This window comes from Pinus tabuliformis, chromosome 5_2 (assembly GCF_031772625.1).
Source record: "Pinus tabuliformis cultivar Carrire ecotype Pingquan chromosome 5_2, CPIR1, whole genome shotgun sequence".
Lineage (NCBI taxonomy): Eukaryota > Viridiplantae > Streptophyta > Pinopsida > Pinales > Pinaceae > Pinus > Pinus tabuliformis.
The window spans coordinates 889,759,670-889,773,791 of NC_142306.1; the positions used below are offsets into that span (position 1 = coordinate 889,759,670).

General features: G+C 38.5%; 1 protein-coding gene across 3 annotated transcripts in view; it reads right to left on the reverse strand.

Moving 5' to 3' along the window:
* UGP3 (UDP-glucose pyrophosphorylase 3) overlaps positions 1–14,122 on the reverse strand; it is a 216,475-nt gene that overhangs the window by 177,539 nt on the left and 24,814 nt on the right. For all 3 annotated transcript variants that reach the window (XM_089437166.1, XM_089437165.1, XM_089437167.1), the window contains exons 4-7: positions 5,101–5,262; positions 4,827–4,999; positions 4,591–4,657; positions 3,024–3,190 (exon numbers count right to left, since the gene is read on the reverse strand). In XM_089437166.1, the coding sequence (XP_089293292.1) occupies positions 3,024–3,190; positions 4,591–4,657; positions 4,827–4,999; positions 5,101–5,262 (569 nt within the window). The remainder of the gene's footprint in view (positions 1–3,023; positions 3,191–4,590; positions 4,658–4,826; positions 5,000–5,100; positions 5,263–14,122) is intronic.

Below are 14,122 nucleotides of genomic sequence, written 5' to 3' on the forward strand. Positions count from 1 at the left end.
ATGTGGAACACAAAGTAAACTTGTAATTAGGACTTTGACTTGTATTTTCATAAATGAGTGAGTTAGGTCTCATATAATTAGAGACTCCCCCACATTTCATTTCATCATCACACCTTCACTTCTCTTCTAAGAGTGTGCATTAGTCCTTTTCACTACATTGGGCAAGATGTGATTTTCTATGGTGCAAATTTCTTGTGGAGATGACCTTTTGCATGGAGATGTTTTTCTGAGACTGAAAGAAGTGCTTCTTTAGAGGATCTTGTAAGTTTATAGTTTTATCTTTGATATTTTGCATATTGTATGTATGAAGTGGATTTTATATTTATGCCATGACTAAATGCATAACTTATGTTGAAATCTTGCTCCATTATTGCATGCAAAATGGTTCTCTTGGAAGCCTATAAAGAAAATCTAATAGTGCATTCCTTATATTTAATTTCTCCCCTCAAAAGAAAAATGGTTAGCGTTTTGAAAGTGGATGCCCTAGCCATCCCCCTCTTACTATGCCAAAGTCTCTTCCATGAAATTTTGCACCAGCGGACTCCATTAAATGCTTGTAGGATAAGGAACTTATCCTTGTGTTGATCTTCCATAAACTTTATTGATTTCCTTCTCTTTTCCTTGCTCCTAGACATCTAGGGTTAGTCGCTAGGGTTTTTTTGGGTGATTTTCTGCATAAAAGTGAATTTGTGTTAGTTGTTTGTGGCTCATAATTTGGGAATTGCATCCATAAAACATACAAAGGCAAACTTGAGCATAGTGCATGGTCAATGCCTCCTATTTAGGGATGATCTCATACTTGTTTGTCGTTATGCAGACATTGTAGCCAAAAAAATCAACTCCTAGACCTAATCCTAGTGTCTATTGGAAAGCCCTTCCTCCTCCTTATTAATTATCGTTAGAAGGCCTTTTCATTGGGCTGGTATATCACATTGTGCACTTTATTATTGCATATCAATCAAACCCTAACTTACAACAGCACTATTTTGGTCTAGACATAGAGTATTTGAACCTTGGTAGAGAATATCTAGGCCTCTCTAGGCTTTGCCAGTACTCTAGGCCATATTATAGACCTCTTTTCCATCACATTGAACCATAGCATTAGAATATCCTTTAGGTGATCTAGGGAAGCCTCCCTTGTGGTCCAGTACCATTAAAGAGCAAGAGAAAGGTTATTGGGGTGACAATAACAACCCTTTCTCTTGTTGCCATAAAGTTTGGCCCCACCTAGTAAGGCTTCGCACTAGACCTGCCAGATTTTGCGGCAACAGATCCTTCAGAGTTTTCGCTCTAGTACCATGTTAGTTTTTGAACCCAACAACCTGGAAATTAATTCCTAGCAGATTTATCACAAATCTACTGAATACAAGCACAATTGGATTCTTAACATAAACAAAAAATTATTCAACAGAAGCACATTAACCAATCTCACACATGCACACATACAAATTTCTGCCCAATCAACAACTTTCATTTTATTAATCAAAACCTGCTTGCACTCCCTTACTGGGAAGATGGCCCAAATTGAGAAAAATAAATACACAAATTTGAATTTGATCCAACTGATCAAGCCCTAGACTTGGTTGATCTAGATCTCCTTGCTGCCCCATTGCACCTTCCTTGAACCCAGCACACTTGAGTAGAAGTCCTTCTCTACCCACCACTAAGATGCCTCTCTCAATGCCTTATGCCCCTGTGTTGTCTCTTTTCCCTTGGCCTAGAGCTTCTTTTATAAGCTTGAGTTATGACCAAACCCAGAACAATGATCACCAAAGTGATTGATGACTAAGATTAGATCTCGTCGTACTTGAGATTGACGATTGAGATTCATCTAATTTACTAATGTAAATAATCATTGCATCAGATTAGATTAAACTCACTTTTCTCTTATAAAGTAATTACTTTAATTACTAAAATAATTTGCTACGGTTCAACGCCTATTAGGCAACTTCTTGCACACCCGGACCCTTAGGCCTTTGCAAAAGTACTTGCCCAAGCTACAAACATCGACATTGGCAATATATTCATTGATACGATTTGCTACATTGGTTTTATCACATTTTCAACCACATTTCAAGTTCTATTCATCACCTAGACTCCATAGCCCAAGGACAAGGCACTTGGTCTTGCTTGGCTTCTCATTTTATATCTAAAATCCAAAAAAGCATTTTCATTCAACAAATCTGGATTTTCAAATCAGTATTACAAGGATGAGGACGATTACCGAGGAGAGAATCGGCGATGTCCTCAAATTGCCTGATGATTGGACTTATCTTTTGAAGCGCATGTTTTAGAGGTTAACATTTTTTAAATTGCCTTGACTCCCTAGTAAAAACATTGATTAAAATATTTCCATCTAGTTGGTCTCCCTTGCCTAAATATTTAAGACTAACTGTGGTAACCAATATTCACCTAAGAGATAGCCTCCAGAGGGCCAGTTCAATTGGCAATGACCATGTTATGAAGTATTATGTAAAGCATGTGATCCAGCATTCAAATCCCCCCGATTAGCCAATGAGCCATGTGTGGGAGTGAGTTTGGTTCATCTAAGGGTTATAGTGGTAGAAGTCGGAATCAACTCCGTGTCACGCAAAAGAGCCTAGCCCAGTTGTTGATTCTTCTAGTAAAAAAAAAAAAAGAGAAAATATTCACCTAAGAGATGGTGTTGCCACAACACTGTTCTGTTATTTCCATCAAAACAAATAACTATGGAACCTTTTTGGATTTGGTTAACTTGATATTCTTAGCAATGCTTACTAATTTTTTAATTTAAAAAATGTATAATTGCTGATGTTGGATGATTGTGTTTCAAGATAGAAACTCAGAGTCAATGATGAAGTATTAATGCCAACAATGTTGACTTAGTAGACTTGCAGACCAAATCAGTCGTAACACTTTAACAGCTTGGTTAAAATGTCTTGATCACTTCATAATGAAACCAATATGCTAATTTAAAAAGGACCTTTAAAATATCGAAGAACATAGAAGGAAGGAAAAAGTCGAACAAACGGAATGAAAGGTACCTTCCAGGCAAAATGGGAGCATCTGCGATACCCAATTTGTCAAACTCCGTATACTCAATGCAGGTTATACCATATTCCCAATATCCATAAGCTGTACTACGTTCCACTAAGACATTCACCCCCTCTGTTGCACCCACATTACGCTGACATGAAGCAAAACCAAGTGTCTGCATGGCAAAAAATACAGAAGAAAAATTACTGCCTAATGAAACCAGTTAACAATAAATACCATCAGCATTAAATACACAAAACAGTTAAAGTCAATAATTTACTATTGACATCTGTTGGTTGAGTGTTGATAGTCAGAGTCATAGTAACACTCTCTATTTCTTGAGAAAGCAACACAGCCATAATTCAGAGAAAAACATGTGCCATGGCACCAAATTAGACAAAACACATAACCAAAACTAGAACCATACTTCTATATATTTATATATGATAAGCCCCTAGAGATTACAGAAATACGGCTCCCTTTGAGCAAAAACCCACATACTTTACATTAATGGTTGTTGCAAGTTGTTTACAACATAAGCGTACATAACTGTTTTGTTATGAAATGTGCGTGGTTACAAGAAATATAAATTGTTGAGAATATTTTTTGGGGTTCTAATCTGTAAAAGAAAAGACAAAAATTGGAATTTGGAGAATGCAGATTGTAATGTGCAACTAATGTAAGAAAGCAGGTTGTTTACAACATAAATTTACATAATTGTTATATTATGTGATGTGTAAAGTTTTAAAGAATGAAAAATGCATTCGAGTAAAAAGTGAAACAAAATCAAACAATTCGGAATATTAAGAACAGAAGAGAGAGAACATAAAGATAATTGTAAAATAAGTTATTTGCCAAATCATACACAAGGAAAGAAATAAGACAAACCCCAAACCCACTAAACCGGGAAAGTAGGACTAGCAAATAGTGGAAAGTAATAAACAGAATGACTTCACAAGAATGTAATATGAAAGCACTTCAATGATCTGCAGAAGTTTAATTAAAATGAGATAATGGCTTCAACAAACTCAATAAAACAGAATTGTTAGAGGAACCTAGCCAACCAGTTATGACAATGAATGCAACAGAGACAAAAATGTAGTTACAGCAAGAATCAAAGAAGTGAGGGCTATCACAATATAAAACCACATGTCAAATCAGCAAGCTATAACAATATAAAACCGCATGCTGAATTAGTTGTCTCAAGGATTACTTGAACATGGGTCAGTAGAAAATACAATAGTCTCTCTGGTAGTATCATTTCTTCTACTGATGAAGCTAGTTTCATCTAAGGCAATGGACACAGTAGTGGAAGAACCACCGGTCAGTAGCTACATTGCTGCTGAGACAACTGAATAAGGCTGAAATAAAGAGTGGAGTGTATCCAGAAAAGGAATATCAGCCCTCAAACACCAGTGAATCTCAACCCATTTTCTATCCTTGTATAAAAAAAGACCAGAACCTTGCCGCCAAAACGTGAGAAATCAAAATATGGGTATTTCCTTGCCCTTATGAACAACACTGAAGTTAAACTATAAAATATATTAACCCTTTGGCTAGAAGACAAAGTACAACCTTTCCATAGTGAAGACCTATTCCAGCCAATGCAAGAAGAGTCACATCTGTAGCAGCAACTGGATTACTGCAGATTTAATGACAAAGACATCGGAAAATTAGACAAACCAGCCACCAATATCTTTTACTTAAAAAACTCTAGAATCTAAACGATCAATAGCAAGTTAATGCAAATAATGCCAAAAGGTAATAGAATCAAAGCATTACATATTATCTTAATGATTACAGGTCTTTACCTGATTTGTCGAACAGTTGCAGCTTTGCGACCATGACTATAAAACCAATCAAAAATGCCTTTATCTCTAGCAAGCTTCCATATAACACCATGGCCTCCTGGTTTAAGTACAAGTTTAAAAGGCTCACTTTTCACCCAATGCCCATCTTCTGCACCAACAGTTGGTACCAATGGCTGGAAGCAAGAGTTACATAGCAGTTAACAAGATTCCAAGGACTATAAGCACTGGGCATGCCAAACACACTAGGAAGGTCTACATATGATTGAGAGAAAACCTGTTCAAAAAGCTTAAAACTCCTCCTTCCTCGCCCAAACCATTTATGTCTTTCACAGAGTGCTGTGATATGTTTGTGGTTGTCTTTTGCTGCACTTGTCATGATCGCAACAGGGGTGACAATCTGTTTTCCATATATTTTGTAGTAAAGAAATTCCCTAGCCTGCAAAGGCAATAAGTCCATGTAACTCTATTCACTATTCTTCTACTCCTCCATCTCCAAAAAAAAACATCATATTTATGCTTGTATAGATATGTGAGATGATGCAAATTTAATTGGAACTTTGAAATCTTACTTTGCATGATTAAGCCTTAAGGTAAGGTAGATTTGCCAATTGCCACATAATTTCCAGTAAAACCTTGCTATCATGTAATAAAAGACAAAAGGTGGGTCTTAGTAACTCTATTTTGCATCTCATGCAAAAGAATTGATCATAAAAATGCACACACGACAAAGACTCTTGAATCCTCAAACATAAATGCACACACACTCGGAGAATATGGAAAGGACTCACTACTCTCCAGGTGAAGATAAAAATGGAACATCAGCATCATGTGTATGTTGTTGCAGCCACTTACCATACCTGAATGGAAGAGGGAAGAAATGCCTATGAATATCAGCACTGGACCACGAAATTCAATAAGGAGGAATGATTCTATTTTTGTGATGGTAGACAAGCTGACAAGAATGGCTCACTTTTTCCAGTGAAGCCCACCCATAAGGCAACAGGTGTAGCTTAGATTTTTATCGAGAAGAGAGTGAGATTGCATGATGTGCTGAAGTTTGGTGTGTCAGACAGATGCTACAATAACATCGAAGATTTGGAACAGCCTGTTTAGTGGGCTAGGTACATGATTGAACGTCAGCACAGCCTATCATCTGGAGGCCAATGGCCAAACTGAAAGGATGAAGAGGTATTGGAGGACATGTGAGGATATATGTGCTGAGTTGACCCTACAGTTGGGAAGAATTCCTCCCACTAGTGGAATCTGCATGTAATAATGGTTCTCAATGATCATCAGCTGCCAAAGAATCAAGATGTGTCCTTTTGAGGCTATGTATGGAAAAAAAATATGATTTGTCTACTAGTTGGTAGAGTTTAGAAGTAGGGACTCGGGATGACATAAGAAAGTGAAGTTTTACAATGAATGGAAGGCATTGTTAAGAAGGTTCAACAAAGTTTAAAGGCAACACAGCACAGGTAGAAGAATTATGCCAACAAAAAGAGGATAGAAAAGAAATTTGAAGTTGGCGACAAAACATTTCTGAGGGTGCAGCCCAAGAGAAGGCCATTGAAGTTTGGAAAGTGAAAACAATTAGCCCAAAGATAATGTGGACCAATTTAGGTTTTCAAGCATATTTAACCTATGGCTTACAGATATGCACTACCTCCTCATTTTGATATAAATATAGTATTTCATGTTTCTTTGCTTAAGCAGTATATGTTTGATCCTTGTAGTCACAAAATCTAGCAGGCCTAGTCCAAAGCCTCACTGGGCAGGGCCAAACCTTATCGCAACAAGAGAAAGGGTTGCGACTGTAACCATAGCAAGCTTTCTCCTACTCTTGAGAGGTATTTTACCACAAGGGAGCCTTTCCTATATCACCTAAAGGATATCCTAATGCTATGGCTCAAGGTGATGGATAAGAGGTCTATAATATCGCAAAGCACTGGCAAAGCCTAGAGAGACCTAGATGCTCTATACAAAGGTTCAAATACTCTATGCCTAGAACAAAGACAAGGCTGCTATAAGTTAGTGTTTGATTGATATACAATAATAAGGTGCACAATGTCATATAGCAACCCAATCAAAAAGTCTTCCAATGATAATCAATAAAGTGGAACCAAGGCCTTCCAATATATATTAGGATTAGGGCTAGGAAGATTATTTCTATGGATGAAATGTATGCATAAACAGCAAACAAGTGTGATGTCGGCCCTAAACAAGAGGGATTGCAGTATGCTAGATTTTGTCTTTATATGTTTTATAGATGCAATTCCTAAATTATGAGCCACAAAAGACCGACACAGATTCACTTTTATGCAGAAAATTGCCCTAAAAACCTTAGTGGCTAACCCCAGATGTCTAGGAATTGTTGGTTGATGTAGCTTGGACAGGTGTTCTAGCTTCAGGTGGTGTCATTTAGGCTAGGAACACAAAAGCGGAAAATATCTCCAAGCCCAAGTTATTCTTTTGAATGTAAATGTCTTATTTAAATTAATTAATCAGTTTTTAATTATTTTCCTAAGTTTTAACTTAGGCAAATAGATTAATTAATTAGTAATTATTAAGACATGGTAGATTTTCCTCTAGAGACTTCTAGTTAAGTTTCTAAGTGATCTTAGCCATTGATTAGATCATTTCAAATCTAGATCTTGGTTGTTGAATTCTCAAAGAGAGATTATAGAGGAAATCGATGGGTAGTCTTCGAGATCATTTCATTGCAGTTAAGAGGGCACAGTTATAGTGTGTAGATTTGATACTGATGAAGATTTCAGCAACAGTTGAAGCAGTAAATATTTCTATAGTTTTCTTTCATCGGTATTCTTCCAATTTCCAAGGTTCGGAGAAGGAATTCCCCCAAAGTTATTTTGCAGACAGAGAAGCGAGGTCATACAAGTCACCAATTTAGCTGATCAAGATTTCTAGTTGCAAAGCAAATTGCAGGAAATGAGTGTGATTGCAAGAAAAGGCGAATTGCAAGAATTCGCAGTGTGAATCGCAGGAAAGGTTGTGTCAAGTTGCAGATGGAGGTCATAAACCTTCTAGTGGTCAAATCGACGTGCGGAGGTGAAGAGATATTTTCCTGGAGCTTTGTCGTGGTTTCTAAAGCAGTTGTAATATTTATCAATTGCAAAATTTGTTGAATATTAATAATAAAACCATCAAATCTGAAGAATTGGTTTTCCCTTCGTGGTTTTTCCAGGGACGTTTTTGTTGAAAATTGTAGTGAGTGGAAGGTCTTCTCTGGCTCGTGCCTTAGCCAGAAAGACCACGAGTTGTCTTTCTTTGACCATGGAGCGAGTTCATGGAGATGGTGAGCTTATTTCCAGTTTGCAGGAATAACTTCACGAATTCATGCATAGTGTTGGAGGATCAGTTACGTGGTCCCTTATTCAGTTTGACTATGGGATGAAGTGGCAGTTTGAGTTTAGACAGGACCAGTTGGAAACTTCAGTCTTTGATTAAGGAAGGACGAGTTATAACTCCAATGATGATTAGAGAGAACCAGTTCAACTCAGTTAACTAGTCAATCACAACTCATGTTCTAAATTTGTAATTCGCCTAAGTTAGCATGGATCGAATCTATAAAAGAAGGACCAAGTTACAAAGTTTATTCATTGTTGAATGCACGTGTTTGTGTGAGAGCTCTTTGCTTGTGGCAATGTCACAGGGTTCGCCGAACTTGAACCTTGAGGTTTGAAATTCTGCGAACCTCAAAAAGAAAATTCAAGTTCGGGTTAAGTTAGATAAATTTCGGTTTTAACTGGTCTGTCCAATTGTGCGAAAGATTTTGGCTAAAAAAGAATAACTAGTCTGCCCCATTGCACAAATAAATTGGAGTAGTTATATCTGTGAATAGGGCAAAGAATTTAACTCATCTGCCCAATTGCGTCAATAATTTCATACATCTGTAAATAGGGCGTCCACCATATGGATCCTCGATGATCGATCTATGCCATCCTCATGACGCTGGACTTCACTTGATTGATCATGTCATTCTCGTGATAAGACTTTCTCAAGATTATTGGGAATGGGAATTTTTCTTGAACATCAAACGGTCTTGTAAATTTAATACATGAAAAATCAAATGGTTCGCCGAAATCAAACGGTTTTAACTTTTTCATTTTTTCCCCTTTTTAAAAAAAAATTGAATCACATTCAAATAATTTTATAATTTTCTTTTAGATACGTATTCTTTTATACATATTAAAAAAAATAATATATTCATAATAATGAATTATATATTAAATTTTATTTGAATATCTGTTCTCATTAAAATTGTATTATAAAAAATTTACTTTATTTATTTATTATTCTCTTACATATATTAAAAAATAATATATTAATATTATAGTGAGATGCATATTAAGTTCAATTAAATTCTATGTTGAATATAATAATGTTTGTGTATATAAAGGATTACAAATTTAATATATAAATATTATATTGGATTATATTAAAAATATTATTTATATATATTCGAATTTAATGGCGAACCCCATTCGAACTTTATTAGAAAATTCGAATTCGATTCGAACTTGATCATTGTCGAACTCAAATTCGAACCCGAACCATGTGACATTGGCTTGTGGTGTGCGTAGCCTTGAGGAGCAAGAATGCACTAGTTTGTTGAGCAGATTTGCGCTAGGATTTAGGAGCTGCGTCCTAAATAATAGGAGACCAAGTGCGCACAAAAATAGGAGCTATTTGTGCTACAAAATAGGAGATTTTGTGCGCAAGGAAATAGGCCCTAGTGCGCTAGGAAATAGGGTTGCCAGTGCGCAAAGGATTAGGAGCAGGAATCATGAGATTTGCAGGGTGAGTCCAAGCTAGTTCAGCGAGAGAACAATTGTGTTCTCAATGTGACAGATTGCCTTGTAAGAGATTCAATTACTCAAGCTCAATCAATAAAATACTACAACAAAGAAGCAGGTTTTCCCAATTGGGTTTCCCAGGAAATCAATTGTGTTAATTTGTGTGACTGTGTTTTTATCTCTGCATTCATATTTTGTTGCTTATCAGTTAAGAAATTTTGTATCTTGGTGATAATGAATTTGGTTTCAATTCTCGGTTGTCTAGTTTTCAATAATTCACTAAATAGTTGTAGAATTTCGTGGAAAATTAACAGTTTTGTCTGAAAAGATGTCCATTTTGTGATTGGTTTTCTATCAAAGTTTTCACAGTTTATTTAATTGGTGAAATTTGCAATTGTGTTTTATTCATTATTTGCAGTAAATAATTTGTTGGCACAAATAATCTATTTAAAGATAGGAGAATAATAACCAGAGTAACTGCAATATAATTTTTCCCATGGTATCAAAGCAGATCTGAAGTGGAAAAGTTTATCGGAGTAGATCAGCGTAGGGGTTTGGAAGGGGAAGCCAAGGTTTTAATACCCAGATCGATTTCCAGAATTTCTTAGAGGAATTTCACCAATGTTATTTTCTGCAAAAAGAGGGTCGAGTTCAGCAATGCGAATTGCCAGAGCGCTGCACTGGGAGGATCCTAAAAAGGCCTAAAATTCAAAGTCTCCAAAATTTGGTGTAAATAGTGTCATCTCGAAGAGCTCAATAAGCCAATTCCAATGCAACTTGAATCACATCAATCTGAGTCCGTATGCGAAAGTTATCGTAGTTTGAAGTTCAGATCAAAGCAAGCAAAAAGTCAAAGTCAACATTGATGTGGCACGCTCTGTTAATGACACATGGCAGTACAAAATGATGATGTGGCATCACGAGTAAGTGACACATGGCAAGATTGATCGTTGATTGCTGACTGGACTGGTCCACTGGCAGACTTGGTGGTAGCTAACGTGGTGCCAAAATGGTCCAATGAATGGGCACCACGTGGCCCTGATTGAGCGGTCAAAAGTTGAATGCAACAAGACCGATGCTAACAAGGTTTGAATATGAAGCCTCTGAACTACAAGCCAAGCGCTTCACCAATAGACCACATGCATCCGTTGATCATATAACCAACGGAAAGGTTATTTATGTTTGTATGAGGTGTTTGGTGTAGCAAAGGTTTTAATGGCGCCACTTATATATAGCTCATATGGTTATATGAATTCCATATGGTTAAAAGCTTTAATATATGTGTCACTTATTATGGTATGGTTGGTTGAAATCGTTGGAAGCATCGACATATACTCTTATGGTGTGTTTATTAATATGGTATTTGGACTGCCATTTAATAACGATATATAAACGATTATACCCAACGCCACCAACTACATATTATTGGACCATTGTCAATGGATGCACGTGGGTTTTGGGCATGTTATGTGCTTAGTTCATAATATGGTTAACGCCACAAGTCAATGGTATATCAACATGCTATATATATGTATTGGTTTAAAAAAATGCGCCAAACGAATCTGATAGTTCAACTATATACTATATATTGTATATACTTGCAACATATTCTACACCGAAGTTTCACCAACATACCATGACTTGAATGTATGGTTTGTTCCTTTCAAACAAACATGTTATTTATATAGATTGTTACAACAGTGAGCCCCAAACTCTATGAGCTCAACCCCGGGGCTACAGAGCGCAATGTTTAATACCAAAATGTTTGGCCATTGATCCACAAGTAATGTAATTGTAAAGAGAGAGTGTCAAAAGCCTTTTGAGTTTAGTTCAAGCCTGTGTTTATTTTTGTAAACAAAGTTAGTGGAGTTTTTGGAGCATGTTTTTGTAGCAACCAAAGGAGATTTTGGTGCCATTTTAGAGGCACTTCTTGGTAGCAAAGAGCTCATTTGTAGCAAGCCTTTGGAGGCATTTGGCATTTTGTAATTGCGATTTTGGGGAGAATAATAAAGAGGCCACTCTCCTAGAAGCGGGACCCGGAGACGTAGTCCACACTAGACGAGCTCCGTTATCAATTGGTTTTGTGTCGATTTTCTTCTTGTCTTGATCTTTTATATTTCGTTCTAAATTGCAGCTTCATTTAACATCTTCGTGCTTGATTTAATTATTACGATGGTGTTGGAATTTCTAAGTCTAACTGTTAGAAATCCTTCATGTACTTTCTGATTTATTTCTGCCTACTTGTTTTGTTTAATTAACAAGTTATTTACCATGTAAATACTGAAAATAAATACAAGTACATGCTCAACACATTACAAATCATCAACTGAAGGAAAAACAAGCACACAAGTGACACCATTGTTTTTGGACTAATGTCCCCAGAAAAACCCAATGCGGGAAAACCGGTGCAGCTATCTGAGGGTTTTATTATTAAGCAGTTTCAGAATACAATCTGGGTGCCAAACCGGCTCACCCAACAGAGAATGATCTCGGCAATAGTACCTCTCAGTCGGAGACAAATATTCTGACTAAAACCCCGGATGAACAATCCCACAACTCTCAGCTCCAATCTGCCCCACGAAATCTCCAGCGTCTACCTCTAGGGACTGCGTCAGCCTCTCTGGCCCAGCGTCACCCCAACTTGCCCTACATCAGCCTCTGGAGGCACTGCGTCAGCCTCTAGAGCCTCTGCATCACCCACGCTGGCTCTCTCTGGCATTGCGCAGCTCCTGGCTGCCTCTGCGTGGGCCCTGACTAGCTCTGCATGGCCTCTAACTGGCTCTGCGTCCCTCTCTCCCAGCTTCTGCGCTGATGCTCCTGGTACCCTCTTTGTTTCTCTGCTTCTATATTCACTGCCCCTCAGCTGCAACTCTGATCACTCCTTCGATTTCCTCAGCAAGCCCTACCCCAGAAAATCGAATTCTTGATCAACTCGGTGTGTTCTCTAAGTGACCCTCAAGCCTCCTCTTATATTTTTCTCATTGAAAATTCAACGGCCAAGATTAAGTCCCTAATCAACGACTAAGATTAACTCTGGCTTGATCCATGACTTTTGGACCCTTCTAACACAGTTTTATATTAATTCACATTAATATTTTATTTTCCCTAAGTTTAGACTTAGGGACTCCATTAAAAATATTAATTATTTTAATATCTCCCAAATTGTTTAGAATCTGCCCAAACCATTTATGGGCATTGGAGATCTCATGTGCGTTAACCTCTCCACCAATTTTCATAGCTAGAGCACATCCGATGCTACCCCAAATCAACACTCCCTCTTAGCGAGGATTGTGTAATACTCTTCATTGAGCATCACCCTGATCATCTGGCATCGGTCCTGATGTTGATGCTAGGCCTGCTGGCCAACATCCTTTGTATTATTGCATCATGTACTGCTACCCATGGCCCTGCCACTGCCACTATTGCATCTGTACGACAGCCCCTCTCAGCATGGTGCATCGTGCTGCCCATAGCACTACCACTACTAACTGCTGCACTGCAACTCAGTTACTGAGAAGTAAGTGATCTCCCAACTCTGACTTCTCTGTTAGGCTAGAGACACCCTCGATGTTGATACTCCCTCTGTCGCTGACAAATGCCCCTTCTCTGACCTCTGAGCCGCTGCAACAACTCCATGCATCTCGCACCACTGCCTCACGTTGTCCTGGGAATCCTGCACTGTAGCTCCCTTTGTCGCTCCATCCGCATCTGTCTCTACTGACATTCGCCAGTACTGCTGCTACTCTTCGGGGCTCCCGTAGCAAGGTATAATCCAAGAGGCTGGGTACCTCGAGGATCCTACCCCTCATCGCCTGTAGTCCATCTGACTACAGCTCGATGTCTCCCCACTTCCTCTCAAGTGGCATGTGAGCACTCATGGCATAGTCATCATCTGTCTCCACTTCCTTCTCCGCCCTTGCTGGCACAGCCTTGGTCTCGGAAGCCTCCCCCTTGCTCTTCTTCCTCGAACACTAGCTCACATAGTGACCCAGTTCCCCACAGTGGAAGCATTTGACCTTGGAGAGGTCCTTTTGTTTCTCTTGCTTTCCCCCAGATGCTAGGGCAGCATCCTCCTCTTCCTCCTTCTTGATTCTGACCCCCTTGTCACTGCTTCCCGCCTTGGTCAGCCTTCTAATCTCTTCTTGGCGAAGAGCTGCCCACAGTTCCTCCCAATCTGGAAGGGTCGACCTGCCCAGTATGCTCTGGACAAACACGTCCCAATCTTCTGAGACTGCGTTCAGGGCTGTCCTCACCATCAATTCTTGATCCGGCGTGGCCCCTATGGAAGTCAATTGATCCCGGCTCTCCTTCAATCGACCGAGGAAGGTGTCGATTTGTTCTCCCTTCTGCATCTGGTATGACCGCAGCTGATTTTCTAACAGCATCTTCCTTTGCACAGAAGTATGTTGATGCAATTTTGTCAGGGCCTCCCAGATCGCATTTGTCGTTTCCTTTTTGACAATGTGGTACTACATGGTCCTT